The 21839-nt window shown below is 47.4% G+C and overlaps 2 protein-coding genes, 1 long non-coding RNA gene and 2 other non-coding genes across 9 annotated transcripts in view; 1 reads left to right on the top strand and 4 right to left on the bottom strand.

Annotated features, from left to right (window-relative positions):
- The window catches only part of BAZ2A (bromodomain adjacent to zinc finger domain 2A), a 35835-nt gene extending 22529 nt beyond the window's left edge, over positions 1 to 13306 (bottom strand). For 2 of the 5 annotated variants that reach the window (XM_049627339.1, XM_049627335.1), the window contains exons 1-2: positions 12754 to 13306; positions 7656 to 7740 (exon numbers count right to left, since the gene is read on the bottom strand). The gene's annotated coding sequence lies outside the window, so the exon portion shown is untranslated. The other 3 variants (XM_049627336.1, XM_049627338.1, XM_049627337.1) reach the window with 3 other exon arrangements.
- Positions 13307 to 13309: 3 nt separating this feature from the next.
- LOC125920273 (uncharacterized) lies at positions 13310 to 15296 on the top strand. Its single transcript, XR_007456994.1, has 2 exons — positions 13310 to 13719; positions 14366 to 15296. It is a non-coding gene; the product is annotated as an uncharacterized LOC125920273 (long non-coding RNA).
- Positions 14625 to 21491, bottom strand: ATP5F1B (ATP synthase F1 subunit beta). Its single transcript, XM_049627360.1, has 10 exons — positions 21322 to 21491; positions 20666 to 20848; positions 20261 to 20435; positions 19030 to 19151; positions 18600 to 18784; positions 17705 to 17863; positions 17452 to 17574; positions 16306 to 16518; positions 15690 to 15891; positions 14625 to 14890 (listed from the first exon to the last, which is right to left on the bottom strand). The coding sequence occupies exons 1-10, from the start codon at positions 21446 to 21448 to the stop codon at positions 14793 to 14795; spliced, it is 1587 nt and encodes a 528-aa protein (XP_049483317.1). The 5' UTR covers positions 21449 to 21491; the 3' UTR covers positions 14625 to 14792.
- On the bottom strand, positions 18874 to 18944 carry LOC125920541 (small nucleolar RNA SNORD59). The gene has a single exon (XR_007457120.1). It is a non-coding gene; the product is annotated as a small nucleolar RNA SNORD59 (small nucleolar RNA).
- Positions 20526 to 20600, bottom strand: LOC125920542 (small nucleolar RNA SNORD59). The gene has a single exon (XR_007457121.1). It is a non-coding gene; the product is annotated as a small nucleolar RNA SNORD59 (small nucleolar RNA).
- Positions 21492 to 21839: the final 348 nt, after the last annotated feature.

Consider the following 21839-nt stretch of genomic DNA (forward strand, 5'->3'; position numbering starts at 1 on the left):
GATAAAAAGATAACCAGCCCCAAAGATCAAAATATAAATATAATTTGAAACCATTACCAGTACTATAAAACTAGGGGTAATCCTTCCAGTCAGACTTCTTTACCCTTGACTCTTGATTTCAGATGTCACTTACCTACGGGATCATACTATAGGAATGCAAAAATGTGGACAGCAATAAAGCCAGGGTTATTTCATTTCAACCTTCCTACCCAAGATGCTTTTCACAATAATGCCTGAAGGTAAATTATGCCCTCCCATCTATACTCTCCCTCCTACTAAGGAGAACAGGTAAAGCAAAGGATTTTGGCCAAATGAAAAAAGAAATCAGCACCCAACCCCCAGAATAGCAGACAGCTCTCATGACCAGGAAGTACAATCAGGCCAGCACCCAGCCCAGTCCCAGGAGTATGTAAATGGATCTCTTAAGAGACTCTATGCTTCATTTTTAAGAATTAAGGGACATTGCTCCTTATGCTTGAAGCAGTAAAGCCCTTGCCACACAGCCAAATAAGGCTGCTTTTCAACTGTTTTCCTCAGTCCCAATTGAAGAGCTACTTACCCTGTGGATCTGTGACATGATTTTAACACAAAAAGGCTGACAATGCACAAAATGTTGAAATACAGATTATAGATTTCAACACTGTTGCAGGTGCCCTGACCAATTCTAACACCCAGACTTCTGAGGCTACCCCCAGAAAGACAACACACATTAACCATCCAGCCTGATACTTTGGCAGTAGCTGCAGCTTTTTGGTTCATTCTTCCTATATAGTATACCAAAGTTCCACAGAGAGGTTCCTAAATGGGGGGGGGGGGGGGCAGTCAGGGGAGTAGGGAGGGTAGGAGGGAAGAGGTAGGAAGAGATTTCAAATGTTTTCTTTTTATTAAACAGGAAATGCAAATTTTACTGTATAGTAAATAAATCATACCGCTATCTTTTGGCTCCATAATTGTGAATGTTACAAAGGATATTTGTCAACTCTACTCATCTCTGGATTCACCTACCATACCCTAATAAGTGGTTCCTAACCAGGGGTGATTTTGCCTCTGGAGACATTTAGAATTGTTGTTGAAAAGTATATACTACTGGCATCTAGTAAGCAGAAGCTAGAGATGTTTCTAATGATCCTGCAATACACAAGACAGCCCACACACAACAAAGAATCTTCTGGTTCAAGAGATAATTTGTGCCAAGGGTGAAAAATCTTGTTCTAATACAAAAACTGCCCCATTCCCCAATTCCTGTCCCACACCCTGAGGGATTACTTTTATATCTAAAAATCCCTTCCCTGGCTAAATTGTTTTCCTCCACTAATTCAGAGTGCAAAGTGCCAACCCATGCCTTCTTCTCTAGTAAAGGACAGCCCATTCTGACAGCCCTGGTAACAATCTTCCCTTGGAACTCTGACTCAGACTACAGCATGTACAGACTGAGGCTCATTCTCTCAAAATGTGGTTTCTTTAACCCCTTTCATAGTCAGGGCAGTGAGGCAGGAGAATGATGAAAGAAGACTATATATACTAAGGGGGGCTACTCAAAGACAATTGCTATGTCTAGGCTGCTCAGGAGAACACAAAGATGACTGTTCTCTGTCCTTATTTCTTCCAAACTATGTAGGTTTTACGGCATCAATTGGATATTATGTTTTACCATTGTATGTCCAGCACCTAATTTAGAGCTAAGTACATAAAAGAACCAAAAGAAATATTTGTTGAATGCACAGATTACACAAATGAATGAATAAATCTATCTTTTATGCCACTGCCAGCTTACTCATCTAATAAAGGCTGTAGTTTTTGTTCAGAGAACCCAAAAATTAATTCTTCACAGAGGTAACAATTTCTAGAAGAGAGGTCCCATACTTTGACATATTTTACACAGCTATCCCCTACAGAAAATAAGGCCTGGAAACAGGAAAGTAGTGAGAATGTACAGAGGCAATAAATTTGAGCTCTAAATTAGTAAAATGTTTTGCTTGATTTAACTGAACACTCAAGTTACATAGTAGGTTTTAAAATATTTGTTGACTCAGGACACCTGGGTGGCTCAGTCAGTTAACTGTCCGACTTTGGCTCAGGTCATGATATCATGGTTCATGGGTTCGAGCCCCATGTCGGGCTCTGTGCTAACGGCACAGAGCCTTGAGCCTGCTTCATATTCTGTGTCTCCCTCTCTCTGCCCCTCCCCTGTTTACATTCTCTCTCAAAAATAAATAAACATTAAAATATTTGTTGACTGAATAAAGGAACAATATAATCATCTGGATAGGTTTTCTGCCACAGTTCTCTCTGGTCACTCCACTGTCAGAGAAATGGAAGTGTGTCTGAAATTGCAGGACAGTAAAAGTCACATTCCAGAGGTTGTAACAAGGTTATTTCCCTCTTTCAGCCCTAAGCGTTTCTCAGAATTTCAGCTCTAACAGTTAAGGACTTGGCCTTTTCCTTCAAGAAGACATCCCCTTCCCAAAAAAACCTGAACTGAGCAGGCAGGTTAAGGATCCTGTTTAGTGGGATAGGTCATGAAGAATCTAATCTCAGGAGACCAAAAGTAGTGAGACCACCGTTCTCTTAAGTACCCTCATGTTTTAGTTTTTTGATGAATTTTTTGGTAAAGTTGGATTATCCTTTTAGTCCATAAAATGCCCTCTTAATTATTCTCGATAACTAGGAAATGGACAAAGCACTGAATAACACAGTAACACAATGCTACTTTTACTGCCAGGACCCAATCTAAGAACCATCTGCAGAGTTCTTCAAAGACAGGTTTTCTATTTTGCAGAATTTCATAATTTCAAAATTATTCAGACTGACAAGCTGGTAAAGAAAAATAAATAAAGTCCTTCTGGGGGCACCTGGCTAGCTCAGTCAGTAGAGCATGCAACTCTTGATCTCCAAGTCCTGAATTTGAGCCCCATGTTGAGCACAGAGATTAAAGAGCGCCTTCTGGGGCGCCTGGGTGGCGCAGTCGGTTGAGCGTCCGACTTCAGCCAGGTCACGATCTCGCGGTCCGTGAGTTCGAGCCCCGCATCAGGCTCTGGGCTGATGGCTCGGAGCCTGGAGCCTGTTTCCGATTCTGTGTCTCCCTCTCTCTCTGCCCCTCCCCCGTTCATGCTCTGTCTCTCTCTGTCCCAAAAATAAAATAAAAAACGTTGAAAAAAAAAAATTAAAAAAAAAAAAAAAAAGAGCGCCTTCTGAGCGCCTGGGTGGTTCAGTCAGTTAAGTGTCCAACTTCGGCTCAGGTCATGATCTCCAGATTCGTGGCTTTGAGCTCCACGTTGGGCTCTGTGCTGACAGCCCAGGCCTGGAGCCTACTTCAGATTCTGTGTCTCCCTCTCTCTCTGCCCCCTCCCATGCTCATGTATGCGCGTTCTCTCTCGCGCGCTCTCAAAAATAAATAAATAAATACATACATAAATAGTCCTTCTGACCCATGTGCAACAATGCTGATTAAGTATTAATCTTGGCCTATGGGGTATATGAAGACATCCATATCCCAAGAAAAAATTAGGAAGATTATTTGCCCCAGGAAATACCTCCTAAGTTTTATACTTCATTCTAAGACATAAAAACTTCAGCATTATTGCCTTACTGTACATATCAGATACAAGGTCAAACATCATACTAGTTATTGGACTAACTCCTATGCTATTTTAACAGCAAGAGAATATTATAATATAGCAGGGGTGCCTGGGTGGCTTAGTCTGTTAAGCGTCCAACTTCAGCTCAGGTCATGATCTCATGGTCTGTGGGTTCCAGCACCCCATCGAACTCTCTTCTGTGAGCACAGAGCCTGCTTCAGATCCTCTGTTCCCCCCTACCCCTCCCCCACTTGTTCTCTAAATAAATAAAGCTTAAAAAAAAAAAAAAGAATATAACATAGCAAACCTCTTCAAAGGTAATAAGAAAGGTCAACAGCAGCAAGACACAGTAACCGTAACAAGCTTTGCTTCTCTCTTGGCAACCCCTGATTCCAGAACCACCAAGAGGGCAAGATGAGCCTTTCCACACATTCTAGATTTCTGACTGGCTTTGATGTCAGCGCACACAGTTCTCTCTATTCCTCAAATTTCCTTTAGGAAGGAAATACAGACAAGAAGCAGTCAATATTAAGAAATCCACTGCTCTGATAGAAAAATGCATCCATTTTACAAGAAGGACATGGAGGGGCACCTGGGTGGCTCAGTCAGTTAAGCATCAGACTTCAGCTCAGGTCATGATCTCGCGGTCCGTGAGTTCGAGCCCTGCGTGGGGCTCTGTGCTGACAGCTCGGAGCCTGGAGCCTGTTTCGGATTCTGTGTCTCCCTCTCTCTCTGACCCTCCCCTGTTCATGCTCTGTCTCTGTCTCAAAAATAAATAAATGTTTAAAAAAAATTTTTAAGAAGGACATGGAAAGGTCTGCTTCAGTCAGCTAATTAATCATGTGTCAAATGAATTAAAATCTACGGTTTCCTTTAAAGAGTCCATTGAAAAAAAGGTGGTCTTTTCCCTTCCTTCACTTTTTAACCCCTAACAAGGAAAATCAATTTACTACTATTCTGTCAGGTCCCAACTTAGGTAAAAAAAAAGGTTGAAGAAAGGGGAACTTAAAATCAGCATCAAATCCACCCTATCAAAAGCAACTCAAAAGAACCAACGAGTCAAAGAGAGGGGCAAGAAAAAAGGACAATGACACCGGACTTGTTATTATTTCCATAATATCAACCCCAAAATCTCCACTGAACACAGCAATGATACTATCTTAACAGTGATGCTGCTGCTGTCACATAACCATATATCCATTCTTATCCTGGACCTCTAACAGTTCAGGTGGGAGGTTTGTGACTGGAAAATACTGAAAAGATTCTTTAAAAAAAAATTTTTTTTAATGCTTATTTTTGAGAGAGAGAGAGACTGAATGTGAGTGGAGGAGGGGCAGAGAGAGAGAGGGAGACAGAATTGAAACAGGCAGGTTCTGAACTGTGAGCACAGAGCCCAACGTGGGGCTTGAACTCAGGAACAGAAAGATCATGACCCAGGCCGAAGACTGACGCTCAACGGACTGAGCCACCCAGGCACCCCTGAAAAAATTATTTAAATGCCAGTCTTAAACATTAAACAGTTTTTAGGATAGTCCAAACGATCTTAAAATCTCACCTCTCAAAATGTAAAATCCTGTCACCAACTCCTCTCAAACCAAACCCAGCGTCTAACAAAGTGCCTCAGGACATAGTACACACAGTCCATCACTATATGCTATAGTTGAAATCTTCTGCAGTTATCTGGGGGGAGAAAAAGAAAACCTGGACGCATGATTTTGTGCAGAACAAAGGAAAAGCTTACCACTCTCTAAGAAGTGAGAAGATAGAAGGTGTCTTTTATGTACTAAAGAGTAAGTCATATGACAGCTAACTCTCCTTATTAGTTGGTTCTGCTTATTAAAAAGGTACACCCTCCAGTACCCTACATCAACTAACAGGCTTCCCATAGGGACTTAGGCTAGAATCACCAGTGAGAAACAAGTCCACCACCTGCACTCTGCAAATCAGTACCTATCCCAACACATAATAAATTCCATGCTCAGAGTCTACCCTTTGTCACCTCACAAGCTCACTTGACAAGGTGCTCTGCAATACAGAAAGTTATACTTAAAAATATATTAAGCAGGACCCTAAAAAGCCACTCTCATGCCACAAAAGATTCCAAATCTTCCTGGCAGCTTTCCATGCTGAGAGAATTTGCATCACTTGTATTGAAAGTGCAGCAGGGCTGGTGGATGACTAAGTTTGCTTCTCGATGACCTCTAGCTCAAGGAAAAAAAGAATCCAGACAGGGAGGCAGAGATGCTCTGGAGGGGGGTGTGGGGGTACGGATGGGGATTCTGTGAGTCAACTGCAGTGACTACACTTCCAGTTGACAAATTAACTTTACAAAAAAAAAAAAAAAAGAAAGAAAGAAAGAAAAAGTCAAACGAAAGGACTCTAAGACCACATTGTTGGCAGGATCCAAGCTTGCCCAGAAGGCCTCAGAAAATGAAACCAAATCTGATTAAAATGGACATTTCAAAACAACGAGACGCAGCAGCAAACGCACAGCTGCCATTTCCCGGCCACTTCCTGCGGGAGGCTTGGGGGAGGGGCTGTTTGTGTACAGATGGAGGTGGAAGCCACCCCCCTCATCCCCCCCCCGCCCCCCCAAGGACGCACATCTCGCACTCCAATAAATCCTACAAAGGATGTCTGCTATAGGCATTGCCTTTCCTCTGATAATTGGGAACATTAGGAAAGAAAGGGATGATACAGGGTCATCTTTTCTGTCACGGAAATGGGGATCCCCTTAGTGAGGGATCCCCTTCCAAGGGGGATCCCTCTTTATTCTTCCCTTCAGCCCCTAAAAGCCGAGCTCAAATGCAGACGTCTCAGCATCAGCCCTGTGAACCCCCATCCCCGGAGGGGGAGACTCCTGGGACTCGAGGGCCCCAAGCCAAGCACAGCACCACTCCAGCAAGGCCCTCTCCTGCTCGCCACGCTCAAGAGAACCTGCGCCGCTCAGTGAGGGAGACACCCTGAGACCACTCGAACCCCTTTCCACCCTCCACTTGCCGCTGCCAAAACGCCCCAATCCCCACAGAGTGTTTAACTCGCCCAGGGAACCCCCTCACCCACCCTTCGCACTCGTGCAGTCCCCACCCCCACCCAAGGAGGTGGAGCCCCTCCCGGGGATTCCATCCGAGTCCCCCACAGGAGTCATCTCCACCAGCCAGGCGGCTTCTCCGCCTCCTCGTCGTCGCCGCGGCCGTCGCCGGGAGCCTCCATAGCTCCTCCCGCCCCCGCCCGGGTCTTCAGCAGCCCCAGCAGCCCCCTTCTCCTCCAAGCCCCTTGGGCAGAGAGACTCCCGCCCGGGGCTGGGTCCTAACTGGAAATAAGCTCAAGTCAGCTTCTCGCCCAAGGCGAGGCTCTAGGCAGCACTAGAGCCTCTCTTCCCTGAGGGAAGCCTAGGATAAAAGCGGGGCTCCCTCCCCTCAGGCCCCCAGACGTAGCCCAACAGACCTGAGGTGGCGGCGTCCAGCCTGGCTCGGGGCTTGTCTCTCCCCGGGGTACGGGCGGTTCACATGGCCGCGCTCCGGGCGCCAGGAGGGGAGGGGACCGCGGGGGAGGGGGTCTGGGGTCCGGGAGGGGGGAGGGGGACGCGGCTCAACCGCGGGGCCCAAGCGGAGCCAACATGGCCGGCGGGGGAGGAGTGAGCCGAAGCCGGAGGGGGGCGGGGAAGCTACGGCCGGGAGAGAGCCGCCCTCCTCGGCCTCCACCACCGGGTCCTAGCGCCGGGCATCCTAGCTCCCAGACCTGGATCTGGGTCCTAGCGCCGCGGTGTCTCCCTAGCCTGCGAGCAGCTCCCTCTGCACCAAGTCTCCTTGTGGTCCTGTTTCACAATGAGCAAACAGAAAGGCGTGCCAAGGTCCCAAAGATTAACCTAAAAGACTAGATCAAAATTTTAGGACCAAGGCATATCCAGTCCCTTAACAGGGGTGGGGGTGGAAGTGAAGGGGATCATTTCAGTGGCAGTTATTTCCCAGGCTGTGTAGCGGAAAAGACGAAGTGTAGAAGCTGAAGTCAGGGAAGTTCAGTCCTGATAAAGGGGTGGAGAAAGGAAAGAGCCGGCAGCATCTGCTGACCACTCACCTCTGTCCCGTGGGGGCAGCCTGGTCCTGCCTGGATCACCACTTTCCCAGCGACATCTGCAGGGCTCTGGGGGTCAGGAAGATGCCTGTGCGTAGGAAAATGAAGCATTGGCTCTGGAACCAGACAAGGAAGACCTGAGTCTAGCCAAGACCTGAGTCTAGCCCAAACCTGGTCAGAGGGGCAGGGGACTACCCGGAAAATTGACACAGCAATTAAGATGCCCCAAATGTCCACCTATTCTATAATCCCAGTACTTTTTTTTTTTTTTTTTTTTTTTGACAGGATTAGAGGACTGTATGAAACTCAAGAACAGGAAAGAAAAAAAATAGAGGACTAGGGTTTGGTTCTCATCTAAAATGTCTAATGCAGGGCCCCAGGATGGAGAACAGTGTCACATAAGGTTAGAATTTACAGATTTTCTAGCTCAATCTGCTCTTGTTTGGCAGATGAATTAAGGCCTGGAGAGGTTAACTGACTTGTTCAAGGTCAAAGAGTGGATAAATTGGGGCGCCTGGGTGGCGCAGTCGGTTAAGCGTCCGACTTCAGCCAGGTCACGATCTCGCGGTCCGTGAGTTCGAGCCCCGCGTCGGGCTCTGGGCTGATGGCTCGGAGCCTGGAGCCTGTTTCCGATTCTGTGTCTCCCTCTCTCTCTGCCCCTCCCCCGTTCATGCTCTGTCTCTCTCTGTCCCAAAAATAAATAAAAAACGTTGAAAAAAATTTAAAAATAAAACAAAGAGTGGATAAATTGTGACCAGAAACCAGGTTTCCTTTCCTTGTAACTCAACAGACTTTGCAGGCTTCAAGATAATTCCTATTCAGTGCAATGCAATGCAGTTATACAAACAATTGCAAAACTCAGGCTGAATATTCTGGAAGAGGAACGGAGTGTGAATAATGAAACTCTGGCAGTTTTGAGGGGTCAACAAATACCTTTTCTTATGTGGGTCTGCGAGGAAGAAAATCTGAAAACTGGGTGGGGGCAAGGCAGGGCCAAATACATCAGTCTAGACTGGATTTCCTTACTTCACAGAGGAGTGGACTCTTCCTCAGTTTTGGGAACAGACACTACTCCGCACTACGAACGGCTCAGAGGCTAATAAAAAAGCGAACTTCAGCAGAGTCTTAAAGTGTGTGGGCCAGAGTGAGGAGGTTTAAGAGGGTTAAAAGGGTTTCTCTCCCTCTCCAGAGAAAAGCAGATTACCAGGGGGAAGGAGCAGACAGGTAGAAATCAAAACCCTTCTCTCTTCCCTGACTAAATAATAGATTTATAGGTCACCGTTAAGAAAAAAATAAGGACCCCAATAGCCTGCTGACCTTAAGTATCTGAATTAAATAGGAGCCACACTCAGGGGACAGAGGTCCTTCCTTCTGGAGAAAGCAGGGATCCAGCAAACTTCTGCTAAGGAATGCCCCACCTTCCCCAAAATAAAAAAGTAAAAAAATAAAGGCAGATGAAAAAGAGAGCTAGGGCTTGTAAATGGTTTCCTAAAGGGCAGCTACAGATCTTTTTCTCTTCCCTTTTCCAGGACAGATGAGGGAGAATCTTCCTACCTCCCACCCCCAATCATAGAGCTGGCCAGAGTTGGGAGGCAGGGGAGGAGACTGCTCCAGTCAGACGGGTGTAGCCACGCCTCTTCCCCCACCACCACACACCCACACACACCCACCCGCTGGCTCCACTATGCTCCGGAAGAGCCGGTTACTCCTGTGCCCCACTGACTGCCCCCACCCCTTCCGAGCCCCAGGCCTAGTCTCCAGGGCAACCCCTAGGACTATCCCAGCCAGGAGCGGTAGGAAAGAGGGGTGTTTGGATAGAAAGGCCACCTGGGATTAGAAAAGAAAGTGAGGCAAGATCCACTCTTCCCATCTGGTGCAGAAGGACTTCAATTACCTTCCTCCCTGAATGAGACCCCTCCTCATCCCATCTAAGCAGAGATCTTCCTTACTCTTTGAAGAAGGGTGAGGGTGGGGTGTCAATATGCCCAACAGCTGGGTATTTACTTCTAGTCAGAAGCCACCCCAGGCAGCAGCTGTGCTTCTCCCCACCATTCAGACAACAGAGGGCAGACTGACCCCATATGTCCCCAAACATTCCTCAGTCCCATCAGATGTGGCCAATCACCCACCCCATCTCCCTTTAGGAAGCTACTAGAAAGGGGAAGGGGCAAATGGTCATCTTTTCAGCAACCTGTGAGAAGGATATCTAGGGAATACTCTGAACCTCTCTCAAGCCACGCCAGTGGACGGGTAATGAAGAAAATGAGAAGGGAAAAATTAGCACCTGCTCCCCCTTTCTCACCCTCCCTGTGATCCTGCTGCACCACCTTGACTCTGGGGTCAGCTGCCACAGTGCCTGGCTCCACTCTGGAGCCAGATGGCTGGGGCTGGGAGGAAGAAAAAGAAAGGAAGAAAGAAGGGAATTTGTTTGCATCCCTCTACCCACCTCTCTTTCTCTCCCCCTCCAGATATCCCTGGAATTCAAGCCCAACACCACTGCTGACCATCCTTTCCTCCCCCCAGCTACCTCCCAGCCAATGGAACAGGACTCAAAGTCTGAAGCAAATCCAGACACCCTGTCCCCTCATCCTGGAGTGGGGAACAGTGGGGGAAGGATGAAAGCACAAGAAGGGGCAGAGCTAGGGGCACTGCTGGACTTGGAGCGGGGGAATTCCCCAACAGAGGTGATGTAATTATTAAAGATTTCCCTTGCCCTCCCTGGCTGAATAGTTTATAGTGTTAATATGATCTAGTAGAGAGAAAGCCCCCAACCCAATAACCATTCCAACTTGCTCCCCTCCCTCTTCAGGTTAGTGCAAAACAGTCTCCTCCCCCTCTATATTTTGGGGAGGCTAGATTCTCTTATAACCCATCAAAAGGACCATAAGCCCTCCTCCTCTTCTCTGCAAGTTGGTATATGTACGCCCTCAGCTCACATACCTGTTTGGAACTCCCCAATGAGCTTCTCCATGGTGGTCTTAGAAGAGGATGGAGAAAGTCTGAACTTCCTTAGGGTGGGGGACTTTTGCATCTGAGCAGAGAAGGCTAACCTTCCCACGCCTCTCCCAACACCTTTAGAGGCTCAGTTCCAGCCCCTCACCTACTATCTTCCAACAGCCCCTTAAGCCCATAATCAGAAGATTCTGGGTGTGCCCTCTCTGCCACCCCCCCTCCCCCCATTCCCTGACTCTAGAGGAGCGTTCCTAAGCTGGATCAGCCCACCCCAGGTTCAAGAAGGCCTTTCCCACCTAGACTGGTTGGCGGGTGCTGAGGTCGGACCCCTAAACTCCAGGAGGGGTGGGGTGGGGTGAGAGCTACAGAGAAGCTTTAGATGGGGCTTAGTTGAACTTAAAGGTCTAAGTGGAGCAGGGCCCGAAAGTGCCTATAGCCTAGGCTAACCCTCCAACCTTCACTTACTACGAGGAAGAGGAATTGGGGTGGCGGTTATTCCCCCTCCCATTGGAGGTTAGGATGGCGTGGGAAAGCTCTGGATCCAGAGGGGAGGAGGCGAAACCCAGACCGCGGGAGATTTTTCTGGCGAGGAAGGCGCGGGGGAGGGGGGAGATCCTGGGTGTAGAACAGGACGGGTACCCGGGAGAGGTTGGCCGAGAAGCGTGAGGCGGCTTCGGATTCCGGTCGCAGAGGACAGGGGAGAAATAGGCGAGTAGATAGTGCGGGGGAGAGAGGAAGGGCAGCTCCCGCAGGGGGAGGGTCAGATCCTGAGTCCCGGGCAGCGGGGATCCCCGGGGCAGGGGACCGCAGGAGCGGCCTGCCCGGGGACTCTGGTATCGGATGGGGTTGCCGGGCCTCACCTGGAGCAGGGCCGGGCCGCGGGCGGCGGCGCAGGTGGCCCGAGCCGGGTGGCGGCGGCGGCGCCTCCTCCCCCAGCCCTGGGCCGCCGGCGGTGTGTGGGGGTTGGGGGGGGGGTAGCACTTAAAGGGGCAGGAACTACTGGGGTAAGGACAAGCGCTAGGGTAAGGCAGTCGCGAAGAATCCGCTGGGGGAGGGGGAAGCGGGTGGCGTCTCCTAGGGGCCAGAACCAGGAAGGATCCCAGATGGAGGAAGAGAAGAGATCCCAGGAAGAAGAGACAAACTTCTATGGTGAAGTGGGGGATGGTGGTGGGTCCAAACTGGAGGAGTTGGGAGAGCTCCGCCCGCGCTCTCGGGACTCCGGCAAAGATCTCTTCACAAAGGAGGGCCGGGAAGGCAGTGAGAGTCCCAAGGACGCCAAGGAGGAGTGGGGGTGCGGAAGAAGGAAGGCCGAGGCTGCTGGGGGTAACACACAGAGGCCCTGCTAGGTGAACAGGTTCTCTGTGTTTCAGCTCCACAGGGCCCGATTTCCTACAGCTGTGGAAAGGCATAGTCTCCTTCCCCCAGCACTGCCCACGTTTAAAAGCTTCTGGAATCAGGAAGCCACGAGGGCAAAGACCTCCTAGGCCTTTCAACCTCAATCCTGCCTTTCAACTCTCTCACTCAGTGTTAGTGACTGGAGCTTAGGGGGCCGCCAGTAGCAGCCCTAGTGGGACTGCTGTGGGACCGTGAGAATAGGCTTTATTTCAGTTTTCCCCCAACCACCACCACCCTTGCAGCAACCTCTGGGGCAACAGGAAGCAGCTGCTCAGTGCAGCCCCCACCTGGTGGTGGGTCGCGGTGGGGGAGGAGAGAAGTCAGGGACTTAAAAGGCCTGGGAGAAAATAAGGGAAAGAGAGGCACCTTAAAAATTCTCCAACGCAGCCAAAAGTGAGCTTTACTTTGCGGGGGGGGGGAGGCCAGCAGTGAATACTGTAAAATATTACTTGAATCTTCAGCAGCTTAAATGGGGAGGAGCAAGGGGCTGTGTGGGGGCGTGGGGGAGACAGTGAGGTGGGGAGAGCCCCGACCTGAGGTGCACAGTCTCAGGCTCTTCCTGGGAACCGAGCTTGCCAATGTTCATGATCCCTTGGTCGGCAGCCTCACTATCTGAGCCCTGTGCCCCTATAGTCCCGTTTCCCCTCCTTCACCCCCCAAAAGAGCAAAGGTTAGGCCCCACCCCTGCTGAGTCAGCCAGGGAGGGAGGTAGGCATCCTTCAGGCCTTCCCCCAGGGCTGGTCCTCATACTTACCCATGTCCAGCTGGCAGGGCTCCAAGGCTGGGACCACCCAGCTCCTCACTGTCCTTGGTTCCCCCTTCACGTGAAGGCTGGTGTTAGATCCTCCTAAACTGTGAGCTGGGAACTAGCACGAATCAAAAAGCCAATGTATGCTTCCTGCGAACCACAGCCTGAACTGCTGTAGGGTGATGTCCCTGTGTGACAGACTGGGGTGGGGAGGGAGGAGGGAAGGGCGGGGCTTTCTCTGGGTGGAGAGGGAGGAGGAGGCGAGGACAGGGCAGAACCAGGAGAAATATGGAGGAAGGTTAGATCTGTGTTGACACTCCAGAGGCGTGGTAGAAGAGAGTGGTAAAGGGGGAAGGAAATAAATAGTTGCAGCTAGTGAGAGGGAGAAGGTTCTCGATGAATGCTGAGGCACGTAAACGTGTGGGGGAGGGGATGGAGGGATACAAACGACCTTAAGGATCACAGTTACCAGGTCTGCATCTGGGTAACATGGAAAAACAAAGCAGAAAGAGCTGACCCATATCCTGGGGCCTTTCTGCACCAGTTTCTTACCCATTCGAGTCAGAACCTGGAGAAAATGCCCCCACCCCTATAACTCAGCATTTCCCCAAATCCAGGCTTTTCTGGGAGCAAACGACCAGGCACAGTCGGCTCAGGGGCTCCACCTTCTGTCCAGATCATGACACAAGAGAGACTAGTGCCAAGGACGTCATAGGCAGATGGGAGGAAACTTACAGGCCTCTACTCCACCCCTGGCACCTTTCCCAAGGCCCCTCCTCAACCTTCAGCCCCCAGGGGCCTCTGAATTGGGATCTCAGTTTGTCCCCGCCCTGCTTCGACCCAACTTGAATGCCTCAGGGGTGGAGCCTATAGACGCAGGCTCCTCCTCAGGACAAAAGCCCCAGCTGGTTTGTAAACAGTCATTAGCGAAGAACCACATCCCAGCAAATGGCCTTTATGGATTTCAAAATGGTGAGATCAGAGTTCTTGCAGCCTCCAGTCCTCCCACCAGAGGGCAGTAGGAGATGGGCCCTGGCTCAGAAAACACTTAAGGGGCACCAAATCTGACCTTGCACTTGTTTCACTGTGAAACGATACTTTTGAGTACTCCTAACCCTGCACTTTTAGTGGCTAAAATGAAGGGTAGTTTATCTAATTCCATTATGTATTTCAGAAGCCCAACCCCACCCCCACAAACTCTGGAAATTGGCATTCCTTTTAAGATTCAATCTCCCTAACTTTCCTAAAGGATCTCAGCAGAGCTCAGGATTAGGCCTCATAGTTATTTTACACCATGCACTGCCTGAAACAATCATACAACTCTATGTTTGCCCAAAATATAAATCAGCAGGCAGTAGTCAGGAACTTTCTGAAAAAAGGAGGGTGGGGGGAGGGGAAGGAGCAAAGCCAAAAAAAAAAAAGCCTAGGTAAAACGGGGGGGGGGGGGCCCTTTTGACTCAATCTTTGCATATTTGTTATTAATCCTTCAGAACACTCATTTCCTAAAAACTGGATTCATTCATTAACCCCTGCTTTGTCTTAGAATAGTCCCCTCCAGACCCATTTTTCCACAATATACTCTTCTAAAAATAAAAAATACGTGCTTTTTAACCAACAGGAATAAACTACATAGAATATTCAAGAAGCAAATAATTTCCTTTGACAAATAACAAAAAGGCCAAAGCTGAGGCCCTACTATTGAGATCACATCATCTACAGGGAACCCCTCACAAGACCCACAGCTGTCCATCAAGACAATGGCTTTTCATTTTTGATGACCCCATTTCAAACATATGTGGTCTACTTTGTGCTGTTTCTTACAGCCACTCTAATGTTCAGTGTTGGTTATGTTGTCAGGACCAAGAAAAACAGACCAATTCTGACAGGTGTACATTTTATTGGAAACCTTAAATACTCTTCAGACAGAACACAATGTCTTCAATCAAGGCTCTGATTGTGGCCTAAGGAGTAAACAGATTTTTGGATTAGGGGCAAGGAAAAGTACAGCACAGAGGACAAGCGCTTAGTTTGCCAAAAGGATTTCCTCACGAATGCTCTTCAGCCAGTTTATCAGCTTTTGCCACAGCTTCCTCAATGGGTCCCACCATATAGAAGGCCTGTTCTGGGAGATGGTCATATTCACCTGTATGGGAAAAAAATTCAATGGTGAGAAGTGGAATGATAAACTTTTTGTGGTATATAAATACTTCACCACTTGGGGCAACCAGTCAGAATATGATAAATGTGTGTCATCCAAGAAATCTTTTAACAAACTTCTGTCTTAAATCCAATTTACAAGACGATATAGTAGGGATTAAGAATAAATGGTCCTGGGGCGCCTGAGTGGCTCAGTCGGCTAAGCGTCCGACTTCAGCTCAGGTCACGATCTCGCGGTCCATGAGTTCGAGCCCCGCGTCGGGCTCTGGGCTGATGGCTCAGAGCCTGGAGCCTGTTTCCGATTCTGTGTCTCCCTCTCTTTCTGCCCCTCCCCCGTTCATGCTCTGTCTCTCTCTGTCCCAAAAATAAATAAACGTAAAAAAAAAAAAGAATGGTCCTGGCCACATAATCTGGGTTCAAATTCTTGCTCTCTACCTTGGCTGGATGGTATCAGAACCTGTTATTTTAAACTTTTCTGTGCTTCAATTTTCCTAATTTGTAAAAACAAGGATCTGTAATTCACTCAGAAGAGTAGCTAGGACTGAAAGCACTCAGTAAGTGTTGAGTATTGTATGACAACAATCAAGTGATACAAATTTCACTCTCAGAAGTAGACTATTTCCAAAGAACACTGACAGACAATAGTTTTTAACTAAAAAAATTCTTTAGACACAACATGCTTATACATTGCTTGATGATGGCTGGCATGGGAACATAGCACAGTGAACATTAGAGATTTCAGCTTCTCTGCTATTTTATATTCAGCTTTATACTGGCAGTCTCACCTGCCAAAATCTGCTGGAAACCTTTGATGGTCTCCTTCAGAGGTACCAGCTTCCCCATATGACCTGTGAAAACCTCAGCAACCTGGAATGGCTGAGACAAGAAACGCTGTATTTTCCGTGCACGGGACACAGTCAACTTGTCTTCCTCAGAAAGTTCATCCATACCCAGGATAGCAATGATGTCCTGGAGAGATTTGTAGTCCTGTAAGAAAACAGGAGGCCTGAATAAATATTCAGATTCTTTTAAATTTGGACAAAAACCTCAGGGTTAATACCACCTTGTATTCACACTGAGCTTAGTACAGCACATTACCTCACTTTGCAAGTGAAATAGTTAGTGGTGAAATTACACGCTTGGAAGCATGAGGGCCCTCAGCTAAGATCAGTATCTTATTCTCCCCACTTCTAGTCTACTGCCATTAGGAAAAAATGGATTCTAAATCTAAGTACCTGGAAACCCAAGAGACCCTCATTAATACTCTTTAATAGAAACTGCAGGTCTCCTCTTTGCTCCAAAGCAAATCACACAAGTCACCAGGAAGGCTTTGGTCTTAATATAGTACCCATATACCCACTATATGACCTTCCAGTCACTGATCTCACCTGCAGTACTCACCTGTAGGATCTTTTGTACCCCACGGGCAACATCATAATGCTCATTTCCAACAATGTTGGGATCCATAATTCGAGAGGTGGAATCCAGAGGATCCACAGCTGGATAGATACCCAACTCAGCAATAGCACGGGACAGCACAGTGGTAGCATCCAAATGGGCAAAGGTAGTGGCAGGGGCAGGGTCCGTCAAGTCATCAGCAGGCACATAGATAGCCTAGAGTGAGTCAAGAACCCATGAAGAGCAGCAGGAAGCCAAATAATTCTGTTTAAAAGCCACGCTGCCTTTCTGCCCTCTCCTCATTATTTCATTACAACTTCTTAGCATTTAAGAGTCCACCCCCAAAAAGACTTCTTACCATCCCTAATACCTGCTGAGTGAGCTTATAGATGATCTGGTCCCTCCAAGCTGTGATGAAAAATTTTCATTGTCCTTCCTTTTGTTCTTCATCCTACATTTTAACCCTATTATACTGATACTTACACTTTTAGGTAAAAACAAAAAACCTTGCACGATTGCAATGCCTCACTGAAAGTTACTACAATTTAGACCCTTTAGATAATTTTACTGTTTATACCATCTACATATATATGTCTGAAAATGCATAGTGTAGCACATAAGTACAGTGCATAAATACACTGCATAATTAACGTCCGGTTTCCATGCATCTCCAGACTCCTCAGGGTAGAAACCACTACACTTTGTAATCTACATTCACATACATGCCTTTAACTACCTTAAAGGAGCATTTCTTAACTTTTTAGTCTCTAACATGAATCCATAGAATATTACACATTATTTCAGGGAGCTCATTAACCTTGTTAAAAACCTTGAGGGACACCTGGGTGACTCAGTTGGCTAAGCGTCTGACTTGAGCTTAGGTCATGATCTCGCGGTCTGTGAGTTCGAGCCCTGCAACTGTGCTGACAGCTCAGAGCTTGGAGCCTGCTTCAGATTCTGTGTTTCCCTCTCTCTCTGCCCCTCCCCCACTTGTGCTGTCTCTCTCTCTCTCTCTCTCTCTCTCTCTCAAAAATAAATAAACATTAAAAAAAATAAAAAACAAACCTCGAGAGAGAAGTAACTAGGTTTTATATTTCTCTGTATCTAACTTTACATAAATTAGACCTTCATCCATTTCATTTTTCTTACCTGCACAGAGGTAATAGATCCCTTCTTGGTGGTGGTGATTCTTTCCTGCATGGTACCCATGTCAGTGGCCAGGGTAGGCTGATAGCCCACCGCAGAAGGGATTCTACCCAATAGAGCAGACACCTATAGGGAAGAAAAAAGAAAAGAAGGGGGAATGAGGACACAGGTTTTAGGTGTCTACATCTTAGCCTCATCTGCATCATTCCATAAAAAGGTCAAATGAAACAGATCCTCCCAAACCTTCTTCTCTTACCTCAGAGCCAGCCTGGGTGAAACGAAAGATGTTATCGATAAAGAGCAGTACATCTTGACCCTCTTGGTCTCTGAAGTATTCAGCAACCGTCAGTCCAGTCAGAGCTACTCGGGCGCGAGCACCAGGTGGTTCATTCATTTGACCATACACTAGCGCTACCTGAAGTAATCATACACAATCAGAAAACCTGGGAGAGGAATATGGAAGCCATATGCCCAAGGACCCCAAACCAGAGAAACTACCAAAAAACCCTCCTTCTCAGCAAGTGTCATTATGATTTGCAAATTTCTTTTCCCTTTTAGAGACGTGGTTCAAACACCACAAAGATTTATGTTATTGAAGCAAAATTCCTGAAATAGGAAATAAGACTAAGTGAAGGGCACAAAACAGGGCTATTTGAGACATCTGAATTACCTCCAGCTTTCCAAAATTAACTTTCAAATGATGGGACTACCTACTAAAAACAAAGTCTGAAAATGTAATCTGATATCAAAGAGAAAAGAAAATGTGTGTTAATGTATTAGATTGTTGGGGGAAAACACTGTCAAGAATTTCCTTTGTGGGTCGCCTGGGTTGGCTCAGTCGGGTTAAGTTTCTGACCTCAGCTCAGGTTATGATCTCACGGTCTGTGAGTTCGAGCCCCGCGTCGGGCTCTGCTGACAGCTCAGAGCCTGGAGCCTGCTTCAGATTCTGTGTCTCCCTTTCTCTCTGCCCCTCCCCTGCTCACACTGTCTCTCTCTCAAAAATAAACATTACAAAAAAGTTAAAAAAAAAAAAAAAGTGTCATAGGACACTAAAATGAAACTCTAACACAGGGTTTCAGCTAGCATTGCAGTCAACTAAAATGGTTCCCTGGCACAACTACTATGTGAACATAAATCAGCTTACTCCTTACCTTGGAGGTAGCATCTTTTAAGTTGATAACACCAGACTCAATCATTTCATGGTATAAGTCATTGCCTTCACGGGTCCTCTCACCAACACCAGCAAACACAGAGTAACCACCATGGGCTTTGGCCACATTGTTGATTAACTCCATGATCAGTACAGTCTTGCCAACTCCAGCACCACCAAACAGCCCTGGAAGAGGTTGAAAAGAAGCAATATTTGAGTGCTGTGTTCCCAAATAAGCAAACTTCAAAAAACAAAAAACCCTTTTTTCTCTTTTCCCTTCTCAGGAATGGCATCTGGCTTCAGCAAACTCAGAAGAACGAAAGTCAGAAGCTACTCATCAGTGAGGGATAGATCTCAGTACCCACTCATTACATGATAGGATTTTTTCTTCCCACCTTAGGTTTGGAAAATATGTACCACCAGTAACATACCAATTTTGCCACCCTTGGCGTAGGGAGCCAGCAGATCCACAACCTTGATACCAGTAACCAGAATTTCCTGCTCAACACTCATCTCCATGAACTCAGGAGCCTCAGCATGAATAGCTGCAAATCTGTAAAGGTTGGAAAAGAGGAGCAGGGTCTATTCATCCTGTTGAAAGTTTCCTCCCAATTCTAACCCTTTACTCATAGTCTCACCTCTTATTTTTTTTTAAATTTTTTTTTTAACGTTTATTTATTTTTGAGACAGAAAGAGACAGAGCCTGAATAGGGGAGGGTCAGAGAGAAGGAGACACAGAATCTGAAACAGGCTCCAGGCTCCGAACTGTCAGCACAGAGCCTGATGTGGGGCTCGAACTCACGGACTGCGAGATCATGACCTGAGCGGAAGTTAGCCGCTCAACCGACTGAGCCACCCAGGCGCCCCTCTCACCTCTTATATAACACTCCAGACAAGTTGTCATGTGGCACCTAGCCTAATGTTCTGCAATAAAGGGAATTCCGTTATCTCACGAAGCAATGATCCCATTTCCTAACATTTTAAAAAATTTTCTAATGTTTATTTATTTTTGAGAGAGAGCGAGCGAGAGAGAGCCAGCAGGGAAGGGGCAGAGAAAGAGGGAGAGAATCCCAAACAGGCTCGACACTGTCCTTGCAGAGCCCGACACAGAGCTCATTCCCATGAACCGTGAGATCATGATTTGAGGCTAGATCAGACCCTTAACTGACTGAGCCACCCAGGTCCCTGTCCCCATTTCCTAACCGTTGTAAAGATTTTCTTTTTAATAAGCCCTAACCTAACAGCACTTCTTCATATATCATTAGGAAATACAAAGACTTGCTACTTCTGGAAACTCCACAACCTAAGCCATTGGTATTAAAAGTCACTTAAATAATCAATTTGAGTCCTAAGAATCAAGTTTTCTAAAATTAGAACTTCTACATTCTCAATTTTCCTCAGAAAAAACTACATTTGTGGTTTTAATAACAGTATCAGCATTTTAAGTATTCTCTGCAGGAAAATTTTGCTACACTAGGTGTTGCCTTAATGTACAAAACTGCAAGAGGGGTGTCTGACTGGCTCAGTCTACTTGAGCATGTGGCTCTGGAGTTCAAGCCCCAGGTATGATGTAGAGCTTACTTAAAACAAAACAAAAACCCCAAAACAACCTACAGAAAAAGCAGTTCCTTTGCATGTAGATACAGGAGGAGGCATACTTACTGTTTGGTTTTGATGGGACCTCTCTCATCAATAGGTTCTCCAATGACATTCATGATTCTGCCCAAGGTCTCAGGACCAACAGGAATTTTGATTGGTGCACCAGAATCCAGGACTTTCTGGCCTCTAACCAAGCCTTCTGTACCATCCATGGCAATAGTCCTTACCGTGCTCTCACCTGTTAAAGGCATTGCAGGTTATACAGAAGGACAAGTTGGCTTCATATGATGAAGTTCAGCTGGCTGAAAGGCCTAAATCAACCAAGACTCCTTCTCAGTACCTAAATGTGGCTTCAGCATACTCAGAAGAACGAAAGTCATTTTGATAAAATCATCATAGAAGGAAGACTGATGTGGGGGATATGTGGACTAAACAAGCTCTTTACCATTTCTAACAAATTCTACTTACCCAAATGCTGAGCCACCTCCAAAACCAGCCTGGTGTCCCTGCCTTGCACTTCTAGGGCATTTAGGATGGGTGGTAGTCCCTCATCAAACTGGACATCCACCACAGCACCGATGACTGCCACGATGCGCCCGGTGGCAGCGCCTGCCTTCGGCGAAGGAGATGTTTGGGCGGCATAGTCTCTAGCTAACAAACAAAAAAGATTGGAAGAAATCGGGGTCAGGGCTGTTAGTGGTAATCGGAAGCCCCGTCTTAACCCCCAAGAACTGGTAAATTCGGCCCATGACCGGCCTCGTCTCGCTTGCTAGTAAGACGAGTCCGGAGGGAAGGCCGCGCAACAACCGAGAATGCGTCTGCACAATTTTCCCATGCACAAAACCCCATGATTCGAGGACTCAGTGCCCCCATTCACAGTAAGGTCAGTGCACCTGCCCGCACTTTTCCGTCACAGAGAACTCCTTTTCCAAAATGAGACGAATTAGGTCTAAGAAACCTCCCGTGGGCGTCCTATTCTGGTTCTCCCGCCATTAGAGGGCAGGTCGCTGGCCCTGACGTCCTTCTAACACCAGAGACAGCTTTAGGCCCAAGTGAAAATCTGCCCCCGGCTCAAGGTCATGGGGCGGCAGAAAAAAACCCAGCTCCTAGAGGAAAGCACTTACCAGGCTGGAGCACCGCCGGGGTGGCCCGCAGTAAGACCTGGGCTTGGGGTAGCGGCGCTGAAGAGCTGAGTCCCCGCAAGGCCCCGGAGGCCGAGGTAGCGGCCACACGGCTCACGAAACCCAACATGGCGGAGCTCGGGTGGGGACTGAGCGCTGCTGCGGTCCCGGCCGCCAACTCCCCCGCCGTTGGGGAGAGGCCTACTCTTCAGTAAGCAAGTCCATTGGATGAGTTTGCTGAATATCACTCTCAGTGCTCCTCCTATAGGTTAATAATCTCTGATCTTTTCAACCATTGGTCAAAATTGGTGCCAATCTGAATTCCTTCTTTTTCATTGGATATTGTCTGGTTAGGGGCAACCCTCAGAGACTCGAAATGTAATTGGACAACAGCGATGTCAATTGGAGAGAGTACTTGGCGGAACTACGTTTAAGAAAGGGGCAGAGTTCCTGTTGTGAAGCACGTGGGCTGTTTTTGACTGTCCTTGGGCTCTCACCTTAGATAGGACTTTGAAGTAGGT

This window comes from Panthera uncia, chromosome B4 (genome assembly GCF_023721935.1).
Source record: "Panthera uncia isolate 11264 chromosome B4, Puncia_PCG_1.0, whole genome shotgun sequence".
NCBI classification, from domain to species: Eukaryota; Metazoa; Chordata; class Mammalia; order Carnivora; family Felidae; genus Panthera; species Panthera uncia.